The sequence below is a fragment of the Pituophis catenifer genome, unplaced genomic scaffold (assembly GCF_029215685.1).
Source record: "Pituophis catenifer annectens isolate HBS135680 unplaced genomic scaffold, rPitCat1.0.hap2 SCAF_7, whole genome shotgun sequence".
In the NCBI taxonomy this organism is placed as follows: domain Eukaryota; kingdom Metazoa; phylum Chordata; class Lepidosauria; order Squamata; family Colubridae; genus Pituophis; species Pituophis catenifer.
This window is the reverse complement of record NW_027256887.1, coordinates 36724741-36748848: the sequence shown is the minus strand read 5'-3', so window position 1 is coordinate 36748848 and position 24108 is coordinate 36724741. Positions and strand designations below refer to the sequence as shown.

At 39.5% G+C, this 24108-nt stretch overlaps 1 protein-coding gene across 1 annotated transcript in view; it reads right to left on the bottom strand.

The window, feature by feature from the left end:
- ANO6 (anoctamin 6) overlaps nucleotides 1-24108 on the bottom strand; it is a 113221-nt gene that overhangs the window by 25154 nt on the left and 63959 nt on the right. The window contains exons 10-14 of the mRNA XM_070947876.1: nucleotides 22933-23038; nucleotides 21240-21300; nucleotides 20041-20186; nucleotides 18472-18549; nucleotides 776-1001 (exon numbers count right to left, since the gene is read on the bottom strand). Of these exons, the coding sequence (XP_070803977.1) occupies nucleotides 776-1001; nucleotides 18472-18549; nucleotides 20041-20186; nucleotides 21240-21300; nucleotides 22933-23038 (617 nt within the window). The remainder of the gene's footprint in view (nucleotides 1-775; nucleotides 1002-18471; nucleotides 18550-20040; nucleotides 20187-21239; nucleotides 21301-22932; nucleotides 23039-24108) is intronic.

The window sequence follows — 24108 nt, the reverse complement described above, 5'->3', positions numbered from 1 at the left end:
TTGAGTTATTCAAATATGTAACTGTTACTATTAATTTAATTTAATTTAATTTAATTTAATTTAATTTAATTTAATTTAATTTAATTTAATTTAATTTATATGCTGCCCCTCTCCGAAGACTCAGGGCGGCTCACAATACATTTAAAAAATCATTATAAAAAGACATTGAAAAATTAAAAACATTAAAAACATTAAAAACTCATTACTGTTACATAGTAACTATATTGTTACTATGTTACTACCTTTTCTTCTTTTACCATGTGATCAACTGATATTATACATGTGTGTTCTGGCTAGCATCATTTAGCATAGGCATTCTACTAAAAGCCATGATGTGGTTAGAATGCAGTGCTGCAAGCCAGGAGTTTGATCCTGACTGGCTGAGTGTGACTCAACCTTCCATCCTCCTGAGATTGGTAAAATGAGGACTCAGATTGTTGGGGGCAATATGCTGACTCTGTAAACCACTTAGAGAGTGCTATAAAGCACTATGAAGTAGTATATAAGTCTAAGTACTATTGCTGTTGCTAACTGTGCATGCTTCAAAAATTGATTCCAAATAAGAGTTGTATACCAGACACAAAGATGAAGGCAGCACACTCAGATATTTACAAAAGCAACTCAATCTTTTTAAGATTCCTTCATCTGCCTGAAAAATATTGCTGCTGCTTTAAGGAATTTACTTTTTAATGTTGGAAGCTATTTTTGGCAGGTTACTGGTAGTACTTAATACATTTTACTCCTGATATTGTATAGAATGTTATGATAACCTTACCAAAGTCAGTAATCATTATTGCTACTTTCTCATAGATAATATTCAGAATCATAATAATGATGAAGTTGAGCACTGAAGCAGATACTGAAGTTGCTAATTGTGGGGTCAGGTACTTCTGTATTGTGTCAGTTCCATTGATGTGCCTTGGCAATGTTGCAGAAAATACCAGGAAAACAGAAAGTCTGTAAACAATTATACCAACAACAGATGCAAGAATGAGCAGAATCTAAAAGGAAAAGACAAAAAGATACATTCTTACTTTCTTATATACTTTCCTAAATATAACAACTACCTTCATAAGCATATCCATTTTTTTAAAAAATTCATTAAGAGACTCCCAATTAAATTCTAGGAGAAATTATATTTCTTTGTAGAATTCACCTTCTAAACTGCAAGAAGAAAACATTCTAGCACCCTGAACCTATTTTTTTAGTTTAGTGGGAACTACATTATAGAAATACAAAATTATTTGCCACCCGCTGAAAACCATGAGTCATTGGGTGTAAGTGGCATCATGTCATTCACCACAGACTTATCTAAATCTATTCAACCACAACCAAAAGTTACCCTAGGAAATGACAACCTGAAACATAACCATAATTACATTGTACATGCTCTATTCTCTATGCTCCAAAATTTGTGTTCCTACACGCAGAGCTTGGGGGTGCTCCAACACTGAAGGTTTTTAAGAAGAAATAGAAATAGAAATAGAATAACAGAGTTGGAAGGGACCTTGGAGGCCTTCTAGTCCAAGCCCCTGCCCAGGCAGGAAACCCTACACCACTTCAGACAAATGGTTATCCAACATCTTCTTAAAAATTTCCAGTGTTGGAGCATTCACAACTTCTGCAGGCAAGTTGTTCCACTTATTAATTGTTCTAACTGTCAGGAAATTTCTCCTTAGTTCTAAGTTGCTTCTCTCCTTGATTAGTTTCCAACTATTGCTTCTTGTTCTACCCTCAGGTGCTTTGAAGAATAGTTTGACTCCCTCTTCTTTGTGGCAACCCTTGAGATATTGGAACACTACTATCATGTCTCCCATAGTCCTTCTTTTCATTAAACTAGACATACCCAGTTCCTGCAACCGTTCTTCATATGTTTTAGTCTCCAGTCCCCTAATCATCTTTGTTGCTCTTCTCTGCATTCTTTCTAGAGTCTCAACATCTTTTTTACATCGTGGTGACCAAAACTGAATGCAATATTCCAAGTGTGGCCTTGCCAAGGCATTATAAAGTGGTATTAACACTTCACGTGATCTTGATTCTATCCCTCTGTTTATGCAGCCCAGAACTGTGTTGGCTTTTTTGGCAGCTGCTGCACACTGCTGGCTCATATCTAAATGGTTGTCAACTAGGACTCCAAGATCCCTCTCACAGTTACTACTATTGAGCAAGGTACCACATATTCGGTACCTGTGCATTTTGTTTTTCTTCCCTAAATGTAGAACCTTACTTTTTTCACTGCTGAATTTCATTTTGTTAGATAGCGTCTAATATTCAAGTCTGTCAAGATCCTTCTGTATCTTGAGCCTATCTTCTGGAGTGTTGACTATTCCTACCAGCTTGCTGTCATCTGCAAAATTGATGAGTTCCCCATCTATCCCCTCGTCCAAGTCATTGATGAAGATGTTGAAGAGCACTGGGCCTAAAACAGAGCCCTGAGGTACTCCACTGCATACTTCCCTCCATGTAGATGCAGTTCGATTGAGGACTATACGTTGAGTGCGGTTGGTCAGCCAGTTATGAATCCATCTTGTGGTGATGCTGTTTACCCCACATTTTTCTACTTTATCTAGTAGTAGGTTATGGTCTACTTTATCAAATCCTTTACTGAAGTCAAAGTAAATTATATCGACAGCATTCCTCTGGTCCACTAATTTTGTCACTTTGTCAAAGAATGCAATAAGATTAGTCTGGCATGATCTGTTTTTGACAAACCCATGTTGACTTATGGTTATTACTTTGTTTGCTTCTAGGTGTTTGGTGATTCGTTGCTTGATTATCTTTTCCAGAATCTTCCCTGGTATTGAGGTCAGGCTGATAGGTCTTTAGTTTCCTGGATCTGTTTTTTTTCTTTTTTTGAAGATGGGAACTACATCAGTTCTTTTCCAGTCCTCTGGCAGCTCCCCTGTGCGCCAGGATCTTTGAAAGATATAGTTCAGTGGATCTCGTCTGCCAGTTCCTTCAGAACCTTGGGGTGTAATCCATCTGGTCCTGGTGATTTGTCCTCATCTAGGGTAAACAAGTGTTCACTTACCATTTTCTTCCCTATTTTAACTTGTGTTCCTAATCTATTTTTTGTGGTGCTGTTTTTGATAGGTTGGACTGTTTTTTCCTTTTGTGTAAAGACAGATGCAAAAAATGAGTTAAGTAGTTTTGCTTTCTCCCTGTTGCTTGTCATCTTCTTGCCACTTTCTCCCAGCAATGGGCCAATTGTTTCCTTGACTTTTTTCTTGTTTTTGATATGTTGGCAGAAGCTTTTTTTGTTATTTTTTACTTTAGTTGCAAGCCTTTGTTCATTGTGAACGTTAGCTTTCCTCACTTCATCTTTACAGGCTCGGGCTATTTGCTGATATTCTGCCTTAGTTATTTGCTCCTCATTCCACTTTTTATACTTGTCCTTTTTGTCTTTCAATTTGTTAGAGAGTTCCTTATGCAGCCATGCTGGTTTCTTTTGAGCTCTATTATTTTTCTTCTTCATTGGTATTGTGCTAGACTGGGTTTTTATAATCTCACTTTTCAAAATTTCCCAAGCTTCTTGAGTTGTTTTCCCCTTGAGGATTCTCATCCATAGAATCCTTCTCAAGCCCTCTCTAAGTTTATTGAAATTAGCTCTTTAAAGTCCAAGACTCTAGTTTGACTTTGTTCTACTACTTGTGTTTGCATAATGTTGAATTCTAATATTGCATGATCACTTGCCCCCAAGGTTCCTGTAGCTTCAACACCTTCTATCATTTCATCTCTGTTAGTGGGAATTAAGTCCAATATGGCTGATCCCCTTGTTCCCTTCTCTATTTTTTGGGAAACAAAGTTGTCTGTTAGGTTTGTTAGGAACCTATTTGATCTTCCACTTGATGCAGAGTTTGTCTCCCAGTTGATGTCAGGGTAGTTAAAATCCCCCATTACTATTGTGATGTGCTTCCTACATACCTTAGTTATGTTTTGATTGACCCTGTGTTTACTATCTACATAACCTGTGTTGTGCCTGACTGCCCCTTCTTTCTTGCTACCTGTTTGATTAATGCACATGGTATGGCACTCACTATTAAATGCTTGGTTTTGGTTGACAGCAGGGGTGATAATCTTACTCGCACAGACATCTATGTTACATGCACTGATAGCGCTATTAATTTTGGATTGCTGGGGACAGAAATGTTCTGGATCAATTAATTCTCTGTCCCCACTGTTCAGTTTAAATGTTTATCCAGAAAATCTGTGAATTTATTGCTAAGTAACTCAGTCCCTTTCTTTGATGGATGCAATCCAACTCTTTTGTACAGTTTTTCATTGGACCAGTTGCAGACATCATGACTAATAAAACCAAAGCCTTCCCTTCTACACCACTCCTTTAGCCATCCATTAAGCTCCGCTACACGCTGGCCTTTCCCTTTTTGTTCCTTATATACTGTAAAACCTGTGAAAAGATAAGCCTACAACCTATACTACTAAGTTCATACCCCAAGCTCTGGAAATCATTCTGCACAGAAAGTACATCCTTTTGGGACAGATCATTTGTGCCAAGATGTATAATAGCATCAACATCGCAGTCCTTACTGGCATTCTTGACTATCTTAAGAATACGCCTCTTGTCTCTGCTGGCAGTAGCACCTGGCAGACACCTGACCTCTTTCAAAATCTCCATATCTTTTCCTAAATTTACATCCCTTAAAATTGAATCACCAACCAGAAGGTGGCTTCTCTTTTTGGATACCGTGCTCTTCTTGTGTGACTGATGTGTAATACCTGGTTCACACTTTCCCCTTTCCAAAGTAAGTTCTTCATCTTGGACCACGATCCCCTGCTTATTTGAGTTATCAGTATCACAACTACCTTGACCTGTCACTTTAGTGTCCCTATTAAGGTCAGCAAGGGCACTGTATCTATTATGCTGGGACACAGCAAAAGCTTTGTGTTTATGGTTCACAGATCTCACCCTGCCAGATCCCATGGTTGTCTGTACTGCTCTTCTCCTGCAGGATCTTTGTGATAGAGGGTACTGATGGCGCGGCAGCTCAATAGAGTGGAATGGCTGAATTGGGTACCTAATTTCTGCTTGGAGAGCACAGATTAGTGATTCTAGATAGGTAATCTGTCCACGTAGACTACTAATTTGTTTACAAAGAGGACAGTACCGAAATTTGAAGAGTACTGTGAAAGACAGCTGCGAAACATGTTATGTATATAGTTTTGGCGGGAGATTTAAACAACAATAGGTCACTTGTGATTGGTCAGCTGCCCAGCTGGCTGGGTATATAAGGAGGGCTGTTTGCCTGTAACTTTTTTTTTTTTTTTTTAATTTGATTTATATGCCGCCCTTCTCCGAAGACTCAGGGCGGCTTACAATGTGCTCAGCAATTGTAAGCCTTCAACTTTTCAGTCTTCAACTTTCAAGTCTTCAACTTTTGCTGAAGTCTCACTCTACATTAAAGAGCTGTTGTCACTACCTTGCTTCTGCCTCCTCAATCGCCCAACTCAACATTGGCGATGAGGGTGGGATTGAGGCACTGAGAAGCAAGCTGAAAAAGAGCTACCTACAGCTGATTCAGCCAGGCTGACGAGCCGTACACAACAGGACTACGATGTCTGCGTTCGTATCACCAAAGCCTTTCGACCCGGCCAGAGAGAAGTGGGGGTCGTACATGATCCGGTTCAAGTGCACCCTGGAAGCCAGCGACATGCAGGGCCGCCCCGGAAACTGAAAGAGGGCCCTGTTCCTGAGCCACTGCGGGCCGGAGGTCTTCGACATGGTGGAGTCACTCTCGGAACTGACACCGGTCCAGACTGTCTCGTGGAAAGTGCTACAAGCCACACTCAAGGCACACTAAGCCCTGGTACCATCGAAGTTTGTGCAGCGCTACGAGCTCCGGCAACGAGTACAGCGTGAAGGAGAGCCAATCAGTGTGTACATGACCACCCTGCGTAAGGCTGCGATGCACTGCGAGTACCGGGATCTCGATGACGCGCTCCTAGAGCAACTAATCTGTGGAGTGAGAGATATACGCTTACAGAGAAGGTTGCTCGCGAGACAAAATCTGACTCTACCCATCACTCTTGACGAGGCCAGGGAATACGAGTCATCAACCAAGGCTGCAGAGACGCTGCAACGACCAGCTAACCCAAAGGAAACCCCGAGGTCGGCGCTGGTGCCCCGAGAATCCACCCAGACCAGCAGTGAGGAAGAGTCAGAGGAGGACATCTTCCAAACGGAGAGACAGACAAGGGAGCAGAAAGAGCGACGAGGAAGCTGCTCGAGCTGCGGAGGAACACACCAGAGGCAGAGCTGTAAGTTCAGGGATGCCATCTGCAGGCATTGCGAGAAGAAGGGGCATCTGGCGAGAGTCTGCAGGGCAAGCCTACCAGTCAACCACAAGCCCCAGAACAACTTCAACCAATCAAAGCCGGCGCGGCTCAAGCGGGCCAGTAAAGATGGTGACCAGAGGAAACGGCACAAATTTCAAAGCCACGAGACCTGCAGCACCAGGATCGGCCAGGCCAGCGCGACCATCGAGAAGAAGGTCTACACAATGGTCAAGATCGAGGGCCAACCCTGTGAAATGGAGATCGACACCGGGTCGTCCCTGTCCATCATGTTCTGGGTAACCCTGAAGGCCGTCCTCCCCAACATCAAGAAAAGCAGGCTCCAGATTCAACTAATCCAGCTTCGGGACTACCAGGGGAACAGCATTCCTGTCGTAGGAGTCGAAATGTTCCAGGTCACCTATGGCGAGTACCGGAAGGAGCTACCCCTCACTGTGGTGAGCGAGACACTCCTGAGCTTTCTAGGGCTGGACTGGTTCAAGGCCCTAGGAATGGGATTCACTGGTGTCCACAGCGCCAGCGGCAGCACCCTGAAGGAGGACCTCATTAAGAAGTTCCAGGACATCTTCGACAACCGGCTGGGCAAGTATGTGGGGACCCCTATCTCTTTTAACTTAGACCCTAACGTAGCTCTAATCAGACTGAAAGCTAGATGAGTGCCGTTTGCACTCAAGCCCAAAATTGACTTGGAACTGGATAAGCTAATCAAGCAAAGGGTGTTAGTCCCAGTAGATCACGCCAAGTGGGAGACCCCAATAGTGACCCCAGTCAAATCAGATGGGTCTGTGCGCATCTGCACAGACTACAAATGCACATTAAATAAGGCTCTTCAGCAGAGCGCATACCCTGTCCCAATTGTGCGTCATTTGCTCCATTTGCTGGGCCCTGGCAAGATCTTTGCAAAACTTGATCTTGCGCAGGCGTACCAGCAGCTACCAGTAGATGGCGCTACCGTGGAAGCACAGATTATAGTCACCCATAGAGGTGCATTCAAATGCACCAGACTTCAATTCGGAGTCAGCATAGCCCCCTGACTTTTCCAAAGTACCATGGAGCGTCTGTTACAGGGACTGCCAGGGGTTGTGCCCTACTTTGACAATGTACTCAGTGCAACAGACGAGAAACAGCTAGAGGACAGACTCAGTTGGGTTTTGGCCAAATTCAGGAAGGCTGGACTTCGCGTAAAACGAAATAAGTGCATGATTGCAGTCCCCTCTGTGGAATTCCTGGGGTACCAGGTGGACGGATCAGGAATACACCCCACCGAGAGCAAAATAAGGGCCATCCAGAACGTGCCCACACCAAAAAACAAATTGGAGCCACAGGCTTTCTTGGGTCTCCTCAACTTTTACGTCATATTCCTAAAAGACAAGGCAACGGTCGCCGAACTGCTACACCGGTTACTGGCCAAAAATGCACCTTGGGTATGGGGGAAGGCTGAAGCTGCTGCATTCAATGCAGTGAAAAAACTCCTATCCGCGGACAGTTTCCTGATTCAGTATAATGCGACGCTACTGCTTGTTCTAATCTGTGACGTGTCCCCCTTTGGCATGGGAGCCGTCTTGAGCCATAGACTACCGAACGGGCTAGAGACACCCATTGCCTACTACTCTCGAACCTTGTCCAGCGCGGAACAGAATTACAGCCAGCTGGACAGGGAAGCCCTCGCAGCAGTGTTGGGGGTCAAGAAATTTCACGAATATCTATTCAGCGACATTTCGAATTGGTCATGGACCATCGTCCACTTTTGGGCCTCCTGGCTGGGGAACGGCCCACCCCCGCTGCCTTGTCCTTACGCATGACACGGTGGACCATATTCCTGGCAGCTTACTCCTACCAACTTGTCCACCGACCGGGACTGAGTTTGAGACATGCTGATGCCCTCAGCCACTGCCTGCTACCGGACCTCTTAGAGGACCCAACCCTGGAGGCACCAGTTCTCCTTAATGATGTTTTGGACTCGGGGCCTCTTAACTTCAACGGAAGTAGCGAGAGCCTCAGCTAAAGACCCTGTGCTGAGAACTGTCATGAGTTGGGTCACGAGGGGTTGGCCAGCAAAGACTGAGGGCGGGGAATTCAAAGCATTCTTTACTAAAAAAAATGAACTGTCTATGCAAGGGGGTTGTTTGGGGTGACCATGTCATTGTGCCCTTATGCTTAAGGGAAAAAGTTTTTAAAATGTTACATGAAGGGCATCCGGGAATTGTAAGAATGAAGGGTCTAGCTAGGAGCTATGTATGGTGGCCCCAAATGGATAACGACATCACTGAGTGGGTGGGGAAGTGTAACCCCTGTTAAGAGTCCAGGCCAGATCCCCCCACAGCACCAGTCAAGGAATGGGAGCGTCCCCGGGGGCCCTGGTCAAGGATTCACATAGATTTTGCAGGGCCTTTCCATGGCCAGACCTTTATGGTGATCGTCAACGCCTTTTCAAAGTGGCTCGAGATCACTCTCATGCCATCCGTGACTTCCAAAGCAGTCATAAAGGCACTCCACAAACTCTTTGCCACCCACGGGCTGCCTGACACCCTAGTGTCGGATAACGGGCCCCAATTCACCACCACCCAGTTTGAGGGATATTTGGCAGAATTAGGCATCCGGCACGCACTCTCGGCCCCGTTTCATCCAGCCAGTAATGGATTGGCTGAGAGATTTGTAAGAACGGCCAAAGAGGCACTGGCACAGCTAGATGCGGGAGACTGGCAAGCCCGAATAGACAAATTCTTAGCAGTCCAACACGCCACCCCTTGTACAACCATGGGGTGCAGTCCAGCCGAACTCCTCATGGGTAGAAAGCTCAGGTGTACCTTGGACCGATTGCACCCCAACTACTCCCCAGACGGGTTTAGAGGGACCAACCAGAAGTTATGCGGGTTTCACTAGGAATTACTCAGAGGGTCTCCTATGGGTGGCCGGGGTGATCTCTGACATAAAGGGGCCCAAATCATATATAGTGGACGTGGGAGATGGAAGGATCTGGTGTAGGCACATCGATCACCTTAGAAAGAGGTTGGCCGGACAGCCAGAAATGTACTCAGAAATACCAGACCCTGACTACCAAAGTTTTCCTACAACAGCTAACTCAAGCCCGAGAAGGTCGGAAGACTTAACTGTGGACTCCGGGGTCCAGCGCCGCCCCAGCAAGACACCACTCCCAGCCGAAGACTCCAACGCCCCCAACGAAATCCAGGAGGTTCCATTGGTGGAGCCAGAGGAAACAAAAGGTCCCTCCAACCAGCTCGACACCACACCTCAGACTGAACTGCGCAAGTCAACTAGGGCCAGACACGCCCTGGTCACCTGATTTTGTATGCAAATGTATAGACTAAGTGCCTTCTGGGAGGAGAAGGGTGTTATGTATATAGTTTTGGCGGGAGATTTAAACAACAATAGATCACTTGTGATTGGTCAGCTGCCCGGCTGGCTGGGTATATAAGGAGGGCTGTTTGCCTGTAACTTTTGCTGAAGTCTCACTCTACATTAAAGAGCTGTTGTCACTACCTTGCTTCTGCCTTCTCAATCGGCCAACTCAACAAAACAAGTATTACACTGAACTAAGCCGGTCATTTTAAAATAGAATAAAATCACAATCTCAAGTGCACTAACCCTGAATATTAAGAGATTAAAACACACACATTTGAAACTATTTTCTTGGGCATTCCACAATATTTTTCATGCTCAGCTTACATTCTCTTATCTTTTAATTGAAGCAGAAATATGGAAGATTAAAAACTATCTAACTGAAATGAAGAGGAAAAAAATAGGTATTCATCCATAACAAGATGAGCCGAGGTGGCACAGTGGTTAGAGTGCAGTACTGCAGCTACTTCAGTTGACTGCTAGTTCAGAAGATCAGCAGATTAAATCTCACCAGCTCAAGGTTGACTCAGCCTTCCATCTTTGGAAGGTGGGTAAAATGAGGACTCATATTGTTGGGGGCAATATGCTAATGCTAATGCAATATGCTAATATGCAATATGCTATATGCTAACTTTGTAAACCGCTTAGGGAGCACTGTAAAGCACTATGAAGCGGTATAGAAGTCTAAATAATAAAAAAAGATACTCTGTGTGCCTTCAAGTCAGTGATTCCTGCCAACTGACTGGAAAGTCTCTGAAGTTTTCTTCTTGGCAAGATTTGGCAAGTTTTCTTCTTGGCTTCCTAGGACTGAGAAGGTATGATTGGCCCAAAGTCACCTATCTGGATTTGTACCTAAGGTAGCACTAGAACTCATGTTTTCGCAGTATCTAGCCTCATGCCTTAACTACTACACCAAACTGGCTATCAGAACAAGGGTATTTTTTCCTAAATGTGCTTGGAAAAAAGACAATTTCTCAAATCTATTTGGGAACAGTTTAGCATTTTTTGATACTGAACCACACAAATTGAGTAACAAATAAATGAGAGAGGGAAATAGAGAAAAAAGGAATATGATTTATCTTTAAAATCACTCACTTTGCATTCACTGCATGCAATAATGAGCTTAATAAAAATTTTAAAAATATTTAGGAAAACACTACACTAAATTTTAAAACAGAGACTTCTAAGTACAACATTTTTTTCCTGAGAACAAATTGGAAGAGCAAATAGCTATTTTGCAAAAGCATAACATCTGTTCATTCACTTACAAACACACAAACACAACTAAATCAGCTAATGCAAAGATTGCTGTACTGTGTTTCTAAAGAATTAACTGTATGATGCAGTTGGAATTAACTTTCCTTTTTCTGTTATGAAGTGAAAACTGAATATTTTGCACAGAAGGTGTAGAATTATATCTAATTCCGGGTCCTTGTATTATAGAAATAGTAGAACGCCCTTTATGATATGTTTAACTGTGTAAAACCTTTTACTGTCATGTGTCTTATGGTCCATGTAATGCATGAAATTAAACTGAAAAATCTGATGTACAACTGTAGTGTATATTAGAGGTGGAGATCCTTTGAGAGCTGTATGCAACGAAATTTCATTTTAATGTTTGCCGATTAATGTTCATTCAAAGTGACAATAAAGTTATTCTAAGTCTCAGTGAGAAATCAAGCTGAAAAAACAAGGCAAAACCCCAGAAACAATCATGGGTGGCCTAGCAATAAAATAATAATGCAGATTGCATAAAGAAACAAGAATAAGAAATAAGAAGAAAAAGAAAACAAAATAATAAGAAAAACAAAAACAAAAGGAACAGAGGTCCAAGAAGAAAGGTACCAGACTGCTGATAAGGGGAAAAGAGACAAACTGTGCAAGCATGTACATACAGTGGTGGGATTCAAATAATTTAACAATCGGTTCTCTTCCCTAATGACTGGCTGGGTGGGCATGGCCAGGGAGTGTGAAAGGCAGCACTCAGCCTTCTGCACCCCCCGGGAGCAAAAACGGGCTGTGGGGGGGGGTGCTGCCCCCATCCCCCATTTTGGGCCTAGTAGGCCTCCCTGAAGCCTCCTGAGAGCAAAAACGGGCCATGTGGGGGCCACGCCGCACCCCTGCATCCTGTTTTGGGCCTAGTAGGCCTTCCTGCACTTATCTTGGAGCCAAAATGGGGCACATGGGGACTTCTGGAAGGGGCAGGGGGGCACGGGGCCAGCCAGCAATTTAACAACTGGTTTGGCTGAAGTGGTGCGAAACGGTTGAATCCCACCACTGTGTATGTATATATGTAGATGCGTGAATAAGTATATGTATGTGTGTTAGGTGTATGCATGTAGGTATATTCAGGTAGTCCTCAACCTGCAACAGTTCATTTAATTCGAAGTTTCAATGGCACTAAAAAAAACCACTTATGGACTTCCGGTTAGCACCGCAGGTGTCGTGGACGGCCTCTCCGGACCGCCAGTCCTGCGATTTCATAAAAGCCGCTTTGACAGCGTCAAGCAGCTGTCTAGCGGCTTGAAAACCTCTCCATTGGGAGAAGAAGGAGAGGAGAGCTGGTGGGTGTGAGTAGAGCTCCCCGAAAGCTCTCTGAAATAATTCCAGAGGCTTGGAGGGTGAGAGCTCCCCGGTCAGCCCACTAAAAAGCTCCGGATCCGGGACAACTCTGTTTAAACAGAGCCAGACGTCGTGACCAATCCTGCAGGCAAAAGTGAGTTTGATTGAATACAAGCGCAGGCAGAGCCGAAACAGGAGAACAAGCTTTACAAGTAACAGTGCTTAACTCTGGATTTACATTGTTTCTAATTGAATCTCTTTGAGTTGGAGGCTGAAGATGGCGCCTTTGTTATGGGTGTGAAAGTGAAAGTTAGAAACGAAAGTGTTTATTGAGAACTTTGCACTTTGAGAGTGGATTAAAGCTGCTGGGAATTGAGAGTTTGTGGAGAAAAGACTATTTTGCTTGATAAATTATAGACTATAAATTACAAGCTTTTGAAAACTGTTCAAGGGACTTTGTGGCAGTGAAAGGAAAAAAGACTTTTTTAAAAAAAAGATGGCTTCTAAACAAGTTAAGCCAGGAGCTTCTACAGGTGGAGGAGGTTCTCCAGTGTCAGTAGTGACACAGAAAGCACAACTTCTGGCTGATTCACAGAGTCAGGAGGCTTCTTTTAATGAACTCAAAGAATTTATAAAAGAAGCCATGAATAATCAAGCTGCAGCTATGAATAATCTAACAGTAATTGTGGAAATTAATGAAGCTAATCTGAACCTGGAAAACAAAGTAGGAGACATTATGACTAAAACAGAGAAGGTGGATGATGAACTGGTAATGTTACAATACAGATCTATGGAATTTGCCCTGAGACTGAGAGGGCTAAAAGAAAATAGCCGGGAAAATTTAAAGGATATTTGTGCAGAAGCAATTGCAGGGCTAATCAAAGAAAGTCCAGATGATGTGGCAAGCCGAATTGATAAAATTTACAGGGTTAACTCTTGGGTGGCAAGACAAAGGCAGTTGCCAAGAGATGTGGTGATTTATTTTACAACCAGGAGGATCAGAAATGACATCTTACAAGCTTCCTATGAGAATAAGAGTCAAGTGGCTAGACAAGAAGTGGTGGTTCTGAAAGAGATCCCTCCAAAAATGTTAAGAAGCAGAAAGGACTTTGGCTTTTTGGTAAATGAACTGAGAAACCAACAAGTGCAGTACAGATGAGATGTTCCAACTGGTCTAATAGTGAATTATAGTGGAGAAAGATACCAGTTAAACACAGTTTGGAAGGCAAAAGATTTCTATGTTAATGTTCTAAAGGCTGGACATCCACCCTCACCCGGGGGGGGGGGCAGAAAGAAAATGGAGATGTTACAACAAGAGAAAGATGGAAAGCAGATACAAACTTATGCTGAAGTAGCAGCTGGAGGAATCATCATGGAAGAAGATCTGGATCTTGGGGGCCCACCCCCAACTCTGAAATCATTTAAGAAGGAAGAGCCAAGAGAACAACGACTGACCCGAGCAACCTATAAACGTCAAGAACAACAATTAAAAGTGCAACAACTTCAAGGTTTACCTCAAGAAGTTCAAAAAACAGAAACAGTGGGGGGGGGGGCTAGGCTGAAGAGTAAGATGGAGGAGGATATTCAGTTGATGCTCTTGAAGCTTTGAAAGGCCAAAGATGGCAACTAAATTCCTATCTTGGAATGTTAATGGTTTAAATTCACCACAAAAAAGAAAGAAAGTATTTCATTATTTGAAACAATTTAAGAACGATGTTATTTGTTTGCAAGAAACAAACATTAGACTATCAGACCAAAAATATTTGACAAATTCAAAATTAGGTACACACTTTGTGGCATCAGTGCCAGAGAAGAAAAATGGACTAGTTATATATGTAAAGAAAGGATTAGTAGCTAATTTAATTGAGGCAGATATTCAAGGAAGATATATTGCAATTGAATTATTAACTCAGACTGGAAAAATGCTTTTAATTGGAATATACGCCCCTAATCAACAACAAGATAAGTTTTATAAATTTTTACACACTAAAATAATACAATGGGACTATAAATCTTTTATACTAATGGGTGATTGGAATGGAGTAATAGATACACAGAAAGATAAAAAAAGTTTATCAAAGATCTCAACACGTGCGAAATTACCTAAATCCTTTTTTGATATGATGGAAGATATGGAATTGAGAGATATTTGGAGAGAATGTAATGTTGAGGAGAGAGACTTTACATTTTTTTCTGACAGACATCAATCCTTTTCCAGGATTGATTTCATACTAATCACAAATGATTTTATTTCTAGGGTGAAGAAGACAAAGATATGTCCAAGAACTCTAACTGATCATAGTCCGGTTTGGGTGGAATTGGAACAGGAGAGGGGAGAAAGGAGGTCTTGGAGGTTAAATAAAAATTTATTTAGATATGAAGAAAATGTGAATGAGTTTAAAAAACAATTGAAAGAATTTTTTGCTATTAATATGCATAAGGGTACTTCTATGGAAATGGTTTGGGATGCAAGTAAGGCTTATATGAGGGGAACTTTAATACATATGAATAATAAATATAGATTAAAACAACAAAAGAAGCGGAAAGAGATACAGGAGGAAATAAAAAAGAAAGAACAGTTACTCATAATTAATCCAGGAGATAAGAGAGTAAAAGAAACAATAAATATACTACGAGAGCAATTTAATATGTTGATGGCTGATCAAGTGGCAACAAGTTTACAATATGCTAAACACAATACATTTTGTAATGCTAATAAACCAGGCAGGTGGTTGTCTTATGTGTTGAGGAAAAAACAGAAATCACATGTTATTGGTAAGATAGAATTTAGAGGTAAGGAAGTTCATCAACAGAATATGATCAAAAAGGCCTTTTTAGAATTTTATACTAAGTTATATGCTAGTGATTCAATACAAGGTATAGATATAGATAGATACCTAAAGGAAGAGAATATTCCTGAATTAACGTTAGAACAGAGGGAAGGACTGAATCAGCCAATAACTTCTGAGGAGATTATTGCAGCAATTAAGCAGTTAAAGACAGGTAAGGCTCCGGGAACAGATGGATTAACAGTTGTTTATTACAAGAATTTACAGTCGGAAATGGTAGAACCGCTTAGAGTTTTATTTTGTAAAATTCAATTAGGGGGAGGAGTTCCACCCTCTTGGAGAACGGCTTTTGTTTCACTGATCCTAAAGGAAGATCAAAATTGTATCAAACCTGAAAATTTTCGGCCAATATCACTTTTGAACACTGATTACAAAGTCTTTGCCAAGATATTAGCGAATAGATTAATGCCAGTTATGCAACAAACAATTCATAATGACCAATCAGGGAAAGGGAGGCAAATGAAATATAATGTTAGACAAATTGTAAATTTAATGGAATATTTGGAAAAAAATAACCAGGTCCCTGCAGCGCTCGTATTTTTGGATGCAGAGAAGGCATTTGATCGATTGAATTGGCAATTTTTGTTTAAGATAATAGAAAAAATGCATTTTGGGGAGTATTTTATACAATCAATTAGAGCAATATATCAGGAACAAACAGCACAAATAATAGTTAATGGAGGTTTAACAGATTCTTTTAAAATTGAGAAAGGTACAAGGCAGGGTTGTCCATTGTCTCCATTGCTGTTTATTTTAACTTTAGAAGTTTTGCTGAAGAAGATACGTAACTCTGATAAAATAAAAGGAATTGTAATTAGACAGCAAGATTATAGATTAAGAGCGTTTGCAGATGACCTGGTTGTTACTTTATCTCAACCTATAGAATTGGCACCACATATGTTGGACATAATAGGTCAATATGGTAAGGTATCTGGATTTAAAGTAAATCAACATAAGACAAAGATGATAACTAAAAATATGTCCATATCTCAAAGAGAAGATTTAGGGAGGATAACGGGGTTTGAAATAGTTAAAAAGGTTAAATATCTGGGAGTATATATTGCAGCCTCTAATACGAAATTGTTTAAAAACAATTATGAAGTTCTCTGGCAAAAAGTGCAGAAAGAAATGGAAAATTGGAAAAAGTTACAACTATCTCTACTGGGAAGGATAGCAGTAATAAAAATGAATGTATTACCTAGGTTCCTATTTTTGTTTCAAATGATATCAGTGCTTAAGAAAGATGGAAACCTGATGGAGTGGCAGAAAGGGATTAATACTTTTATTTGGGGTGGGAAGAAACCAAGAGTGAAACTGAAAATTATACAGGATGTACATGAGAGAGGAGGTCTTAAAATGCCTAACTTAAGATTGTACTATGAAGCAGCTGTTTTATCACAAATTAGTGACTGGTTTAATTTAACTGAAGAGAGAATGTTGAATATAGAAGGTTATGATCTGTTATATTGATGGCATGCTTACTTGTTATACGAAAAAAAAGTGGATAAGGTGTTTAAGGGTCACATACTTAGAAATGCCTTGCTGAGGGTTTGGAAAAAGTATCAATATAAGTTAAACTACAAGATACCTATATGGGCAAATCCTAGACATGCAATAGAAAACATACTGTAAGTATAGAACAAAACAGGAGGTGATTACTTATAAAGAGCTTCTTTTTATGGAAAGGGGTAAACTGCAATTGAAACCCTTAAATGTATTAAAAGAAGAAGGGATAATTTACACCTGGTTTCAGTATGGTCAGCTTCAAGCTAGATGGAGGGAAGATCAAAAAATTGGTGTCATGCAAAATGAGAAAAACCTGGTAAAACAGATTAGAGATCAAAGTCAGATGCATATTAAAAGGTTGTATAATGCATTATTGGAAATAGATTCAGAAATGGAATTGATTAAGGACTGTATGATAAAATGGGCACAAAACTTTCAGGAACCAGTGATGATAGAAACATGGGAAAAGATTTGGGTTAGAAATTTACGCAAGCACAAAACTTAAGAGAAAATTTTTATAAAATGTTTTATAGATGGCATTTAGATCCTAAAAAATTATCATGTATGTATCCAAACTTGCAAGCTAAATGTTGGAGATGTGAATGTGACGATGCAACTTATTATCATATATGGTGGACTTGTAAGAAAATTAAGGCATTTTGGATAAAAATTTGGTGGGTGATGCAGAACATTTTGAAGAAAAGGTTGAAATTTACTCCTCAATTGTTTTTATTGGGCATAACGATGGATTGTACAGCATTAGAGACTAAACTGATTTTGAACTTAATATCAGCAGCTAGGCTGTTGGTAGCGCAATATTGGAAGAAGGACTCTTTGCCTACTATTGAAGAGTGGACACTGAAAGTAACGAACTTAGCAGAAATGGCGAAAATTTCAGCGTATTTGAAGGACTATACACAAGAAAGATACGTATCAGAATGGAGAAGATGGATTGATTATATTCAAAATAAGTATCAGACAAGAAAATATCAAATAGCTTATGAATGAATGTTAAGTTTTAGAAGTATTATGTTATCTATAGTGGAGTTAAGGTTTCAGGGGGGGATTTTGTAGTCTAAGGATAGATAGGTTAATTTAGCTTATGATTGTTAACTTAAATACCCTGTATTTTGCTCTGGGAAGTCTGGGGGGAAGGGGTGTGGGGGTGTGGGGGGAGGGAAAAAGGGTGGGGGGAATATTGGGGGAAAAACCTTTTTTTTGTAAAACTTTTCAATAAAAAAAAACCCCGACTTATGACTATTGCTGCATCCCCACGGTCACGTGAATAAAATTTGGATGCTTGGCAACTGACTCATATTCATGACGATTGCAGTGTCCCAGTGTCATATGATCTCCTTTTGCGAACTTCTGACAAGCAAAGTCAATTAGGAAACCAGATTCACTTAACAACCATGTTACTAATTTAACAACTGGGGCAAGAAAAGTTGTAAAATGGGGCAAAACTCACTTAACAAATTTCTCATTTAAGAATATAAATTTTGGCCTTAACTGTCATAAGTTGAGGACCATGTGTGTGTGGGTGTGTATATATACATGTGTGTGTATGTGTGCGCGTGCACACACACACAGGCATATGTATATATACATATACATATACATATACATATACATATACATATACATATACATATACATATACATATACTGGTGTACATATACACACATACTAGATTGTATATGTTGGCCTTCTGCATGGAGTGATGTATTCCAAAGCAAACTTCCTATTTCAATCTGTAAAAAGAAACAATTATACTATTGCAGTAATTGTCATTTTAATAGTGATCACATAATTTTGCTCTTTCAAGGAGCTATCATAGCAGAAATTAACACTTTCTAAATAGTATGAACCAACTAATTTTACCCAGATTAAGACAGCACTTGTACAGAAGAAGATCCGTACATACTTTCCACAGGTTGTATAAGGAACATACTCTTCTTGCTGTATAAACAAAGTTAATTGAAACAAGATTATTAGGACAAGTATATAAGAATATGTAATTTTTCTTACATTCTAATTAATTTCTAAACTAGAAACTTCAAACCTGTCTAGTTTTTTCTTCTTTGTATCTCATTAATTGATGGTAATAGTTTTTCATTTTCAACAGCAAGTTTTTTATTTCCAAAAACTTATTTCATTTCTACATTAATTTATTAATTTTATTTATTAAAATATAACAAAATATAATGTTTTAGAAGAATTATTTCTCATATACAAATCTAGCAATTAAACAATAAGAAAAATGCAACGTGCTAATACACTTTATTTTGGCATAGACCATCATTAGCAAAATGAAATTGAATACAGTAATAATTTGCATATGAGAGATACCCAAAATGATCTTTGTGTTCAGTATATTCTTGCTATAATGAAGAAATTAAGAAAAACAAAGGGTTTTTATAGCTTTAACAGAGAAAGAGAGAAGAAAGAGAAGAAAAAGGAGAAATTGGGTTTATACATTTTCCCCCCAGCAGTTTTACCTAAGTTTTTAAAGCTGGAGATTGAAATACAGGTAGTCCTTATTTAGCAACTGACACATTGAGCAACCATTTGCAATTACCATCAACTATAGTAAAAGTATCATTTTATGGCCAATACATGCACTTATGCCCAAATTTCTGCACCTGACAACCACACCAAAATGAGAGTAAGCTGGCATTGCTGCATGGGAGATATTAATCTAAATGAGATAGCAGCAATTAGAGATCTTCATGGTCTCTCTGTCTCTTTCCCTCATATGTGATTTGCTTAGCAAAAGTCAGAAGAGCCCATTTTTAACTTCAAATATCATCACCCCTACTGTGTATTCTGTGGTCAAAGTAGGATACCATATCCATAGTAGCAATGTTACCATGAGAACTCTGCCACCAGAGCCTATGATCCAGGAAAACCCCAAACTTGGCATCTGAAAGAAGTTTATTGCTATGCAACATTGCATAGCCATGTGCCACTTTAACTCATATAAATTAAAAAATGTAAACGGCACACAGTTCATACAAGAAGCAAGTGGTCTACACTTTCTGTTCCACTGCCTATTTCCCATGTAATTTTAAAGGCAAGATCTGATCATTTTAGACAAGTCAATCTAAAGTTCACATACCTGCTGCCCCCTTAACTGACACTTTTACAATGCAGATCAAAGGCAAGGAGATGTTGCTTCTATTACCACCATTTACCTATTTACATAGGTAAAAGAGAAAAAATGTCATAGTGCACTAAACTAGACGGTGGTAGAAGAAGTCAAGAGAAGAGGTTTTCTAAGAAGCTGCCTTTTGCTCAGCATTATTGAAATTTAATAATCCCTCTGTTGCAGCATGTTTGTATATTGTATAACTATACACATGCAGCTCTGGTAATTAGAAAAGAAGAATTGAATGAATTCATTCAAACTATATTTTTAATTAAAACGCTTAAAACTGTAAATACAATTACCTGTGTAATTTCATTCACTATTATATGGTGGCATTTTGCCTCATACTCTGGATATATTTGTTCCTCTTGCTCTAAAAACTCCACTGTGTCCCATTTGTATTCTAATTCAGCCTGGCGTCGTTTCCAAAACTCCAAAAACAAGCTAACTAATCAAAGAATAAGTCAAGAAAAGCAATCAGTACATATTGTATGAGTGAAAGTCAAATTGTTGCCACCTGCAACAATTCCATGCCATTTTATGTACCATACTTTTTGGAATATAAGACGCACTTTTTCTCCCCCTAAAAGTGGGTGAAAATTGCGGTGCGTCTTATACACTAAATGTTGCCAAAGCCCCACCCGCTGGCCCCCACCCTTTGGCTGTTTTCAGCCTCCGTGCGTCGCATTTCTGGCCTCCATGTGTTGCATTTTCGGCCAGTGGTGGCAGTGATCGGCGGCGGTGAATGGGCCGTGCCGAATGGGTGGTGGTCATGACGAGTGGGCCGTGGCAAATGGGTGGCAGCAAATGGGTAAAGGCAGATTTTTTTCTTGTTTTCCTCCCCCCAAAAGATGTGTCTTATACTCCGGTGCATCTTATAGTTCGAAAAATACAGTACTTTTCCCACTCTTTTTTTTAAAGAAGATTTTTCAAAACATGTTCAGTTACATCTTCCTAGCTTATAAACTCAATTTCCTGTAGCTTATTTTTTGAAGAGAGAAAGATGAACTAGCAATTTTATTGCAACAAGGCTTTTTCTATCAAGAATATATTGCATCTGGATTGAGGCAATTCCATAATGGAATAGCTGGGGAATTCTGGGAGGTGAAATCTTAACAAGGTTGGATGCCTTGTTCTAGGCATTTTTCATAGGAAGAGTTGCAAGTACAGGGGAAAGATTGTTACAGGATTCAGATCTGTTATCTTCTCTCTCTTTTCAGGAGCGCCATGGAGAGCTAACCCGGGAAATTGAGAAGCTTTTAGGCTGATTAATTTCTGTGTACACAGCTGTGCAGGAGAAATTGATGGCACATGCCCACAGTTTTCCTTTTGCATGCCAAGTCCTTAGGCTTGTTTGCTGACATTTGTCTATTGTCTATACAAATTCAAATATTATACGAATTCTGTAATAAAGATTGAGGTGTCTCATAAACATAAATGACACCTTGTCCCATTTTATTGAATTAATCACTCAGTATGCAAAACAAAGAAGTTAGCTTACCCCAAATCCCCATAAACACTGCAAACACTAATGTTCCAAAGCTGTCAAATATACAGAGTTTCTGAAAAACATGAAGAGAGAATGGCTTAACATACAGTATTCTTTAACTCTAACTCTTCTGTTGTCATTGTAGATTTTATCATTTGGTTGTCATGTGCATATATTATTTTATTATATTATGCATCTAAGCATCTGCATTCAATCATTGCTTCACTGCACTATATACACAGTGACTGACTACATTCCTTCTTCATTACGGAAATGGATGAATCTCCTCCTGGGTCCCCAGCTGACAGCTGACGGCCCTGTCCATCTGCTTGCTTGAGGAAAATATGCCAGGTAGTGCTGTTTGTTGCTGTATATACAATTCTATCAAAAGATAACACGAATCCATAAAAATAATGCCACAGATCAGTTTTTCTAACTGTTGCATTCTTATCATGCAAACAGATGGTCTTCTGGTGGAACACCAATTATATAAGCTTATCATATGGAAACATGGTTTTTGTGGATCTCACTATTTTAATCATGCCAATTTCTGGTGTAATTTTTTCATATGATAAAATCATAATATTGTAATACGACCCTTTAAAAGAAGAAAAGGGTTATTATATGTTCCTTGAGAACAGACCCACAATATAGGTCAACCGTAATGTGAGTAGGAATGTACAGTTTCCAAATAGGAAAACCCAACTTTCCTTAGATACCAGCATCCACTCAACCCTGCAACCCTTAATTGATTAACACCAATCACCCTCTCACATCAAATAACTTTGCAGGATTGATGTGAGGATAAAATGGGGAGATCCCCAGCTTAGTTTCTTGGAGGTAAAATGAAACCCAAATAATCTCTTTATAACTCCAATCAGATTTATATATTTGAGCAAATGGCACAAAAATGAAATGTGCTAAAGAAAAATGATTTGCAAAAATATATAGCAATAGCAGTAGCACTTAGATTTACATACCGCTTTACAGTGCTTTACAGCCCTCTCTAAGTAGAATCAGCTTATTGCCCCTAACAATTTGGGTCCTCATTTTACCCATCTGGGAAGGATGGAAGGCTGAGTCAACCTTGAGCCTGGTGAGATTTGAACTGCCAAATTGCAGTCAGCAGAAGTAGCCTGCAGTATTGCACTCTAGCCACTGCACCACCACAGCTCATATATGTTATGAAGATGCACTAAAATATATCTAGTCAGGAAAAATACATATTAAATATTAGGATCTTATACTATTTCCTATACTTTTTAAAATTGCAAACTTATGTTCAATGCCTACAGCAAATTTAGGATTGGGAAATGGGAAATTAAATGAAATTAACTTGACATTTCCCTTAATCCCTAGTCATGTTCACCATACTATTGTATTGTTTTTGATCTTCGCATATAGAATAAGGATATACAAGAGGAGTGTTTGCTTTATTAAGATGATTTCATGAAGCCCAATCTGTTTAGCTGTACTGGATAGTAGCTTACTTCTCTTGTACATTTACAGGCCTACAGAATCTCTCAGATGGTTTTTACTTGGATTAATTTTGTTTAAAAACTATGTGCTAAGGGTTGTACTAATCAGTTACACTTCTTATGTTTATTGCTGATCTTATATTCTTCCTTCTCCACATATTTTCAGTTTATTTCAAAACAGCATTTTATGTCACAGTAATATTTTTTTAATGATGAAGGAAAAATACCTTGGAAGAGTCACATGTGATGTTGAGATTCCAGTATGTGCATTCTTGATCACATTGTGGACACATAATAATCTTACCTCCTATGTTTGGATCACATACTTCTTGACTGAAAGAATGAATAAATCCATCTTACATATTATGAAACTCAATGAATGGACTAAATTCATGGGCTAAATTCATAGTTTTCATTGATCACTACTGTCCTGATCATCTTCCACTTCATAAGTATTGTGGTACTACCAGTGTAGCTACACTGGCCCCTTTTTTGATATGCAAAATACAAGCAAAATATGTGATAAGTGAGTACTATTGATGATGAGCTCTTTCCCCACCCATAATTCTCTTTTTGTGAATAATCTCTTCGAGAACTCTTCCAATTCACTTCAATGATGGTTGGCCTTGAACTGTACACTGGTAAAATATAATTTCTATAGCTCTATAGCTGTCCTAAGACCTCTTGCCAAAAATAATTCTATTTATTTTGATGTTCCTAATATTATTTTATTCTGTTTTGTTATCTTCCTGATATTATTTATATTTATTTATTTTTAATCACATGCTTTATAATTTTAATTAGGAGTTGATATTTCTGTATATTCTTCTGGCAAACACAAGATAAAATGCTTAATATCTCAAAGTAACATTGATATAATGACACAAAAGATTTTGAGGAATACAGAAGTATTTGTCATTTGTACATTTGTCATAGATGGTATTTTTTTCCAGAACGTATATTATCATTCAGTCTGTAAGGATCGCCTCTCCTTCCAACTTAAGAAAGTACGAACTCTTGAAACGTAGTTGTTCAAAAGGATTCTTTTATTAAGCAGAAGTGAAAGCCATCCAGCTAAAGCACAATCTGAATACCCTTAGGCAAAGCAGTAGGATTAAAGTGGTAGAAACCCCTCCCTTTAAGTCACAATGCAGATTTTAGCCAATACACGTGTGAAGATGTTTTCTTTACTATTTCCTTTGAGAACCCGAACAAACATGCATTCCCACCATTGAATTGAATGTACAGCATTATTAAACGCAACTTCAGCAAAAGGCAAAAGTTTGGTCCAGTTATCCTGTTAAAAATTAATGAAACATCTTAAATATTGTTCTAGCACCAAGTTCAAAATTTCAGAATTACCATTAGTACAAGGATGAAAGGATGTGCTCAACCGCTGGCCA